The sequence below is a fragment of the Histomonas meleagridis genome (genome assembly GCF_020186115.1).
Source record: "Histomonas meleagridis strain 2922-C6/04-10x chromosome Unknown contig_1, whole genome shotgun sequence".
Taxonomy (NCBI): domain Eukaryota; phylum Parabasalia; order Tritrichomonadida; family Dientamoebidae; genus Histomonas; species Histomonas meleagridis.
In genome coordinates, this window is record NW_027150746.1 from 903,012 (window position 1) to 913,751 (window position 10,740).

The window sequence follows — 10,740 nt, forward strand, 5'->3', positions numbered from 1 at the left end:
GGTGGTTTCTTATAAAAAGTGACAGAATGTTCCATAATTAAATTGTATAAAATTTCTGTTATAAATAAAAGAAATAAGAAGACATCGTTCGCAACCAAGAAATTAAAAACGTACAAAAAGTTTATTTCAACATTTTAACAGATCTATCACCATTTCTATTAACAGATAAATCACACTGAATTTTGAATGCAGTATTCTCCAAACAACGGTTTGATTTTAAACCTGTTGAAAAATTGATCGTTCGAAACCATAGCACTTTTAAAAAATATGGCATTTCTTATTTTCTCTGAATTATTTCGTCAATGTTTGGAATCACCGAAATTGAGAGTACTACCATCGAAAAACCAAAAACATGATCGTAAGGTTAATGAAAAATTGAACAACGAACTGAAAAAATATTTTGTAAAGTAAAGAAAATTGACTGAATTTGGTTTTGTTCACCAAAAAAACCGATGAAGAAAATACAGTTTAAACGTACACCCTACGGTCAACTTCAAGAAATTCCAGTGAAAATACAAAAGAAAATTGTGTCAGCATAAGAATCTGCATAGAAAACAAAAAAGAATTAAATAACAATTTATTAACTAAGAAACAATTCATAACGGCTTAAAAAAACTTCTTTTGATGAACAAAAGAAAATACAAGACACCGAAAGTGACTATGGGTGTTTTTGGTTTTGTTGTGTCTTCGGTTCAAAAAAATGAAGATTAATTGGTGTGGTTGATGGACTTAAAAGAGGGTGTGAAATATTGGTTTCTGGGGTGCTTGATTCAGTGTCACTGGTTTTGGGCTTGTTTTTGCATTGAAAAAATTGTTTGAGGTATTTTCTATGGCATTTAATTGTTCCTTCCACCTTTCTAAAAAATCTGTCTTTTATCATCGTTGCCTCTTTGGCAAGACGTGGGTCTATAAATATTTTAAAGCTTCTTTCGAATTCATCTTCGTCAAAATCGTTTCCATGAATTCTTTTGAATGCTTTGAGGTACTTTGCTTTGTCAACATTTTTAAAAATAGGAAAACATTCCTTTGGCTTCATGTCAATTGGTGATGGTTCTTTTTCAGAAGGAAATGGAACAATTAACAAATGTGATCCATCCAAAATGCCATAAAAAGCGAATGTGAAAGCTGGTAGGACTGCTGCAGAATTATATATAATCTTGCAAGGAAAAGGAATTTTATTTTCGATTACTTTTATTGGATCAAGAGACATTACATTTACAATAGCTTCTTTGTTGTCATAGTGAAGGTGTAATTTGATTTCTTTGTTTTCATTTTGAAATAGAGCGTGATTGCTCATGAAATGAAACTTTTGGCGTTTCAATTGGAAACGATTGTACGATCAGTTTTGATTTCTTTATGGAAAGATCGTTTTTCAATTTTGAGTGACTCTTCAAATTTCTGGGTGATGCTGCACAATTTTATTATCGTTTTTTGAGATGTGCGTTCAAAATTCTTTGTAATACACAAATTTAGTTTTTTTCGAATTTTATCCCGAACGTGATTGATCGCACCAGGAAGAAGGGCAGTGCCAATGCGTATTCATGTTAACATATATGCTTGAGCAATAATGACTCAAAGGCAACTTGTTAAGCCTTGTTAAATCACATTACATTTTAAAAAAATCAAATATTATCCCAAACAAGATATTTCTGTCAACCATTTTGATGGTGCTTCTTGATTGAAATCTTTTACTTTAAAGAAAAAAAAATTGATTTTGAAAAAGATGTACATTTTATTATTTTCATAATTTGACTTAGGTTTATCTAAACCAGAAGCAAAGTACTTTCCTTTCCTAATTGTAAATGAATAAATAAATAACATTAATGTTTGTAATTTTGAAGTTCAACACCGAATTTTAAACCGTTTCCTTTTAAAAAAAGTGACAGGCAGTATGGGAGAAGAAGAGAACAAATTCGAAATTGAGTTTACAAGGCACGTTCTTTCATTATTTGGGACCTTGTACGATCAAATGGCATGTCCATATCTTGGTCCTATTAAAGAATACAATGATATTGTTGATGATTCAGATGACATTCCATCATTTGATTCTCATATCTGCGATCTACGCCTTCGTCAAATCTATTCTCAACTTGATCCTGAAGCCACTCGTGATCAATATTTCCAAAACCTAGAAGAGAAAGTTGAAATGCTTGAAGAAAAATCCCATGAGAAAGATCTCGGTGAAATTGTAATTGGCGAGAAACTCGCACCACGCACATCTAGTGGCAAAGTACTCGACAAGGAGATCACTCAACGCCGTAAAGAGACCGAAGAAAAAAGTCGCAAAGCTCAATTCATGCGGAAGACCATCGACAGAGAAAACAGAAGAATGCAACAGAGACAAGAGGTTTCAGCTGACCATAGGTATCTTAAAGACCTTAACAAACAAGCGCGCAAGAATCATGAAGAAGAGGTCAGCATCAATCGCGCATTTGTTCAGGCGAAACGCGAAGAAGCGCATATGAAGAAACAGTACGTGCAAAAGCGTCGGCAAGAAGAACTTCGCCGACAGGAAAAGGCAGAAAAGATGATGAAGGAAGTCCTATCGCGAAACCAAAGAACAAAAAGAAATGAAGAAGACCTAAGAGCAAGAAAGCAAAAAGATGTTCGACGTAAATCTTAGCTCTAAAGAAAAATTATGAATTTTTTTTTTATTGTTTTAAAGATCACAGGAGTAATGGATTTCAATAACATTTATTGTGTTTTTGTTGGAAATCATTAAATATGAAATTTCTTTAAGTTAATAATGAAGAAGATTGTAGTTAGAATTTTAAAATTTATCTTTGACTTTTATATTCTTACGTTTACATTATGAAGGAAAATGAAACAATCATGTTTATTAAATTTGTTGGATTTTTTCAATATTGATTAAGCTGAAAATTGTGATTACTAGTATATAAAAGTTATTTTTGAAAAATAAATTTTTTTTAGGATTATTCATATAACAAATATTCATTATTTTGATTCATTTGGAGTTTGTAAAATACAGTTATTTGATTAAAAAAGGTTCTTACTGATAATTTAAAGGATAAAACAAAACAAGAGATGGAAAAACTAAAGAAATTAAGGAAATAGTTTTTTCAAACTTAGAAAGTATTTTAAAAATGTAATTATGTTTGCAAACAGAAACATCTGAACAAATATTAAAATAAAAAATCTCAAAAATAATTACATGGCGTTGACTGAACCCAAAACCAAATAGAATAGCCATTAACGTAAAATGACAAATGGAAAACATGTTTTCTTTCATTATCCCAAAATAGGAAGACACTGCATTCGAATAACCAGTTCATAGACTTACTGATTCATTTTCGTTTTGAGTTGCACAAGCAGATCACTTTTAAAATATGAATATGAATTTTTGAAAAAAATGGATTTTATTAAAATTTGACACTATGTGATTTTTCACACGAAATGGTGAAGGCCACCCTCAAATATCAAGTGTTTCTATGAAGTAAGAACACATTCTCACCTTATTTTTTAAAGACTGTCCATCGGCTTCAATTGAAATTTCTTTTCATCTAGACGGTTTATACTCAGAAAATTCAGAAATGAACGTTCATTTCACGTTTAACAAAGGTTAAAGAAGCTTCTTGGCAAAATGGATTTTTTTCGCGATGAAGAAATCCAAAAATTAAAAGCAATAAATAATGAACTAAGAATCAGATCTGCAATGAATTCTTACAAAATCCTTGAAAACGTAAAAAAACAAAATAGGGAGATTCAATCAAAAATATCATATCTAGCAAGAAATTCATATACACTCCCTTTTGCATGTTCAAAAAGAACACAAAGCTTTTGTAAATATCAAAAAAAAGATATATTAAAATCTCTTGGTCAACAACCTGACGAAATATTTTTTCATTTCAGTACAGTCGATTCCCAAATATTTTCAAGTCATATTTCCTTTGTGTTTAATAAGTCAGAAGAGTTTGCACGCAAGTTATACGAATATTTTCAGATCAAAAAACAAAACATTTATTCTTTTTCGTCAATAACATTTCCTTCATTTTTTTGCTATTTTTCTTCGTTCGAGTTTTGTTGCAATGCTGCTTCTATGTTACTTGAATTTATTAATTTATCGAAAGACAATTTTTACCCGTTAGTGAAATCATTTCTTCTTTCACAGTATACATTTTTTGATACTCTTTGGACCAACTTTAGCAAAAAAGTATCAAATCTTAATGAATTAACAAATGTTCAGATCTTCAAATTTCTCTCAGAGTCCCTTCAAAACTCTGTTAAACTTATTGAGTTACCTTTCCAACGGATAATTATCGCTGTTTCGCAGATTGACCCTGCATCTAAATCGATCTCATTTCTTATTCGGGTTTTAGTTTATAAGACAGCCAAACTTTATCTGAAATATTCTCCTCTCTTCGTCAAGTTTCGCCACAAAAACACTGTTCTAAGTGTTTTTAAGCGTTATGGAAAGGAGCCAGTAACACTTGAAGCAAATCACATATTAAGTATTTTTCTTTCGGCATCGGATTTATTCATAGAAACACTTCCAACCCTTATAGATGGTATTCATAATGATCATCTTCCTCTACTGATCTCTGAATATGATACAATTGAATATTCACGAATTGCAATTCCTCCTCAAACCCAAAGGCTGATGTTCCTTTCTTATTCGAAAGACATTAGTGAAATTCGAAAGTCGATTTTTTCACTTTTTAATATTGAACTTTATGTGAATAGACGTTTTAGATCTAGTTTCAAAACTTGTATAGTTCCTAAGATCAACGTTGATTGCTATGCTTCAAAGTTTCCTGAGGACAAGCTCAAAGGCCTTGAAGCTGAGTATCAACAAAACAAAGAAAAAGACCAAGCATCGCCCTATCGTTCCAAATATTCAGAGGTTTACTCACTTTACAAATCGTCGGTTGAAATGAATGAAAAAATTGACATCTTAAATCAATCGATTGAACTTTCATTCCAATATCATCTTATGCAACGCTATTTAGAATCACTCAATAGTTATTATTTTTTAGTTCTTTCACATTTTTTGGATAAATTTGAAACACTACCTATCGGCTCCTATAAAGGAGTACGATATGTTCGAGATGAACTTAAATATTTAATATCTATTAAAGGTAATAATACACATTTAGTAATACCATATTTAATTCATGTTTTAAATCAATTTAATTGTGATTTATCCAATTGGGCCACCCCGGAAATTTCAAAGCGTTACATCGAACTCACCTCTAAAAAAACGTTAAAAGAATTCAGTGGATTTCTATCGTCGAAAAGTTTAGACTCGATTCTATCAAATTTAATTTTCGATAAAAGCTTAAGATTAGGAGATCGTATGTTATTATTACTTCAATATTTAAAGGATAGTAATTCTTTCTTTTTGGAAATGAAAGATAAAATTACAGACATTTCACAATTTCATTGTTATATGTTAATCTCATCACATAATGGATTATTACCAGGAACGATAATGATGTTAGAGAATTTAGTGTTTCAAGACTTATTGTTCACAAATAACTTTGATTTTCAGACCAGAGAACAATGGTGTGTAATGTTACAATCATTGTTAAATGTTCTTATGGATGATACCGAACTTTTGATGATGTGCTCTTCAATTCACATCGATTGGGAAAATGTATAAATAAAATTTTGTTATGTTTTTAATTTAAAAAAAATATCAAAATTACAAATTTTATTCATTCTATTTAACGATAATGCCTCGTCAATGCGTCTTTCATCTGATTGAGCCTAAACGGTTTCAGGTAAAATGCGTTTATTCCTGCTTCGATACATTTTTTCTCCATGTCTGCGTTGGAGCACACCGCTACAATAGGAATTGACGCGTAGTGTTTCGGTGACTTCCGAATGATTTTTGCCATTGCAATTCCATCTAAATCTGATTTCCAATAATCCACGAAAACTAAATCGAAGTTTTCGTTGTCTAAATGTTTAATAGCTTCTTCGGCGTTCCTAGCAGTGATCATATTACAGCCAAGCTCTTTCATCACTTTTGTTTGCATATCGCAATTACCTGAAAATAGTAACAAAACATTTCTTTTGATGATTTCGTGATGTGTTATAGGCTTAAACATATCGGAAGATATTGTACCTTTTTGCATTAATTGTAAAATGTTTCTTCTGACTTGTGCTGATACAAAAGGTTTTAATAAAAGTGTTGGACAAGAATTAATTTTTGAGATATCATTTGATACAATGAATAAGATATGGGTGACATTATTTTCTTCAATTTGTGATTTAATAATTTCGAAATTTTCATTTTCATCTTCGACGAATATTAAAGGTTTATGTAATGCGTCGAAGTTAATTTGTTTTATGTCATTAAATTCATAAATATTAATTTTCAATTTCTTTAATTCTTGGATTATTTGATGTTTAATTGTAACGTCACCAACTGAGATATAAGCGTTATAATCCTTAAGTTCGAATTTTTCGCTATTCTTTTTCTCCGCTGATATACAAACGGTCAAAGATTTTTCATTTATGTTAAATGTAAACCATTTATTTTGTGTGCTATCGTTACACAAATTCATTGCGGTTCTTGCCAGCACTGAATTCACTGGTTTATTTGTCAACGTTAATGGTCTTCTAATTTTAAGTCTTGCTAAAGTTTTATGTATTGAAGTTTGACTTGTTACTTTATTGTTAATATTAAAGTTACTTCCAGAAATATTATTGTTTTTTTTGTTAATTCTTTTCTTATTTTTCTTATCTTTAAATGTTTCATTTTCATTTGAAATACCACCAAATAACAACATGAAATCCTTTAAGTCTTTTTGATTAATTTTATCCGAAAAAATCGAAATTTGGATATAAGTAATATGCCATTGAATTGATATGAATATCTTTTTTGGCATTTCATTAATAATCTTTGAGATAACCAAAGAAAGTAAAATGTGTAAATCATATGCATTCATATTAATAACATCTGGGAAATTCCCATAAACTCCAAGTGAAAAGTCGATACCTTTAGACAAACAATACGTCTTAAAAGGTCTAAAAATAGGTTCAATCTTTTCGAAGAAGTTTATATTTAAATCACATCTTTGTTGTTTATAAGGGTATAGCGGCGTTGTAAAGTTGTGAAACAGCAAATGTGAAATGTGATTTAAAATGTGCACGTAAAATTGATGTGATTTTGTTGTTGAACGTAAAGAGAGTAAATCGATACATTCAAACACGTCTTGAAATATTTCACGATAATTCATATTCATTCCTTCAACTCTCGTTTTGACTAAACCTTTTTCTTTAAATAATTCATTTAAGTCGAAACATATTCCATTAACTTTCGATACACCACTAATTTTCCCTTGTAACAATAAGTTCATTGAAGGATTTGTTTCTAATGTTACCAACATATTAAAGTCCGAATTGATACGTAATGCTTGATTCATCTTTTTAGTGAATTCATTACGTTGATTTGGTTTAATATATTTATTAACAAATGTCCAATTCATTTTAAGGATATTTTCTATTCCTGGTTCGAATTTAAAATCAATTTGTTTCTTATTATCTTCGAATTCCCATAACATACATTTACCTATTTGGAATATTTCATTTTGTTTCTTAAATATTTGTAATGCGTTTTTAAGTTTCTCTTTTCGTTTTTGTACATCAATTGCTAAACAGAATAACCAATTTGTATTTGTTCGTGCCATAATTAATCGATACCAACGATATTCACCGCCGACTTTAATTATTTTGATTTGATCTGTCCAGAAATATATTATACCTTTTAATAAATATGAATAATTTGTGATAAATACTTTCTTGTAATCTGCATGTACATAATTCACGAATTTAGAAAATTCCATGTTTTTATCGGTCATTAAAAAGTCCCAAATCGTCGGACAATTAAATACCGAATGTACACTTTCATTCTTAGGATCAACTTCCCATATAAAGAACTTTGATGAGAAAACTTCCATATTATCTTTAACTGGTGAATGTAATTCCATTAAATCATTAATACAAAACAAAAAGCCAACATGTCCATTCGATGTACCACTAAATAATATTAATTTACCATCATTCGACATTAATCGAATATTAACTTTTTGGGAATTCCGTAATAAGTCAAAGATTAATAAGTCTTGTTCATATATGATTTTGTTTAACTCTAAAATTGGTGTTACATAACCTAAATATTTAGATAATGAATCATTCTCTAATATGAATTTATTATCTTCAATATGGAACTTATAATAACCAAATTCTTTCATTAAAAAGTCAAAATCTGAAAGTGTTTCAATTAACTCATTTTCTTTGTTCTTTATTTGTGAGATATCTTCAAGAATTACAGTAATGATCGATTGATTTAATGCACATTTATCAGAATATAACGCATAACCTGTATACCAATGTTGATCATTAGTTTGAAATACTAATTGATTAATCGAGCCTTTGTTCTTTGATATTTTTTGTAATTCTTTATAAAAGATATTAAACTTAGAAAAGAATTCATTTGGATTAATTGAACTATTATTAAAGTTATATGTTAATGGTTCACAATCAATGAAATGTTTAAAATCAGATGTAAATTCAGTGAATATAAATGATTTTAATGTTTTGATCAATTTTGAAAAATGTAAAAATATTAAATTTTGTTGATGAGCTTTAAATAATGTATAAACAACTATACAACATTTTATCATAATAGAAATCATTATCATTACAACTGGACTTGTTTCTTTGAAATAATCAAAGACAATTACACATGTTAATGAACAAAATAATGTCGATGTTCGATAATAAAATGCAATTGAGTTTTCATATGGTACTTTATGTTTAACATGGAAATCAGGACCAGAAATATGTTTCTTGATTTCATTAAATGAATTTTCATCAAATTTCTTAACATTGTCTGATTCTTTGCATAAAAATAATTTGTTGTTCTCCTCAAAAAATAAAACATGTGACCCATCTAAGATTTGACAAAATACTGATACAACATTCGATAAATTGTCCTTCGAAATAGGATTACGTAATAATGTGTTTGACATCCCAAACATGACCATATAAAACTTGACAACAATTTCCCCAAATGGTTTATAGACAGTGATAATTTCTTCTGGGATATAAATCGTAGCTTTACTATTATCAATAAAGGTATAATGTAATGAATATGGACAAAAGTCTCTGAAGTCACGATATCGTAATTTAGGTGTTCCTTTAAGTTGTAAATATGGATCATCAGATTCAAATTTTATGTTGAAATTACATTCGGATGTCTTGGATCGCTCCTCCCAGACATATATGAGATAAAATGGTTCCGAATTCGTGCTCAATTTAAAGGAACAACACCGTTTAAATGATACTGATTTCTTATTTCGTTTCATTTGGATAACGGATGATGATAAATTTTTCTCAAAGCCATTCCTGGCATAGTTGAAGATGCTTTCTATCTTTTTCTTTTCTAATTTTGTAAATTGTTGATATTCTTCAATGTTAGAATTTTGATGAGCAAACGCAACTGAATCAATCATAAGAGGAATTTTGATTCGGTGAGCATGTATTAGTGATACAGTGACTAAAAAAACTGTGAGTATTAATAAAAATAATATTTTATGTGGATTGAGAGTTTTCGTATGACAATAAAGACATATAACTTCCCGGTACCTGCTGGAATAAACATAATATTGAATGGTTAGATTATAAGATATTTTAGATAAATTCGAAAAGGAAATTCTGTACTTGGCACTCGCTTTATCTGAAAGAACCGTACTATAATTCATTTTGGTGAAATAATTAAGCAAGTAAAGTGATCCATTTAAGTTTGGAGAAACCACAATATCTATTGGAGAAGTAGGATCATCATCAACCAAATAAACATCAGGATACTTCGTTTTGTAAATACATTGGAGTGACATGCTGCGAGGAATTCGGTTGTAATATTGATTTATTGATGAAACTTCAATTAAATAAATATCATATCGCCCATTGGCATTACCTCCATTATTGCTGGTAGTTCCGAGCACAGAAACTGAAAGAGAATAGATTGTTCGTAATAAGAATACGAGCATTACTGTGCTTTTAAGTTGCCTTCTGGATCGAAAATTCAATGGATTGAATGTAAATTTGAACGTTACTAACAAAATAAATGTAAATGTCACAATTTTTGAATTGTCAAATTTGACCTCTTTGATTATTATCAATTTTGAATGTGGTTAGTTAAATTCATAAAGGTGTTATAAAAAAATCGAAATGTTCCAAACAAACAAAGATATTGTGCTAGAAGTTAAAAAAAATGGAATTGTCATATAATACAAGATATCACTTCTTTTAGTGAATAAATTTTTAGCTAAATATATTATGTTTTGCAAAATAATGAAGGAATATTGCAAAAGATATCTGACAGAACTGCTTGGATATAAAGCATTGAAAAGTAATTTTTATCACAAATGTGAATTCTTGAAACGTTTTCACTTTTCAAATAATAGTTCGTTTGAAAAACCTGGGCGACCCTGGAACGAAAAAACATCAATTAATGCATAGGAATGTTCCTAAGGAACTAATCAGGCCGTCACAAATCTAATCCTAATGAGGTTCTCCCATCCATGAGTCTCATTTTAATATAATCTGAATTTTTAAATTAAATTATCGTATCAATCATTTTCATTTCTCATAATAAAAACCTGTGTTATGCACAATATTTTTGTTCGCTAGTAAGAATTTTTTTTCTATTTCAAGAATTGGTTTAAATGATTTTGTTTTTGAAAGTTTTGTGATAAACGGTCGTTTTTT

General features: G+C 29.5%; 1 protein-coding gene across 1 annotated transcript; it reads left to right on the top strand.

Annotated features, from left to right (window-relative positions):
- Positions 1 to 1,891: 1,891 nt before the first annotated feature.
- Positions 1,892 to 2,623, top strand: GO595_000249 (inner centromere protein; the record flags this gene model as incomplete). The annotated part of the gene is made up of 1 exon (XM_067915400.1): positions 1,892 to 2,623. One exon carries the CDS (start codon positions 1,892 to 1,894, stop codon positions 2,621 to 2,623), a length of 732 nt encoding a protein of 243 aa, XP_067779704.1.
- Between the last annotated feature and the right edge of the window lie 8,117 nt (positions 2,624 to 10,740).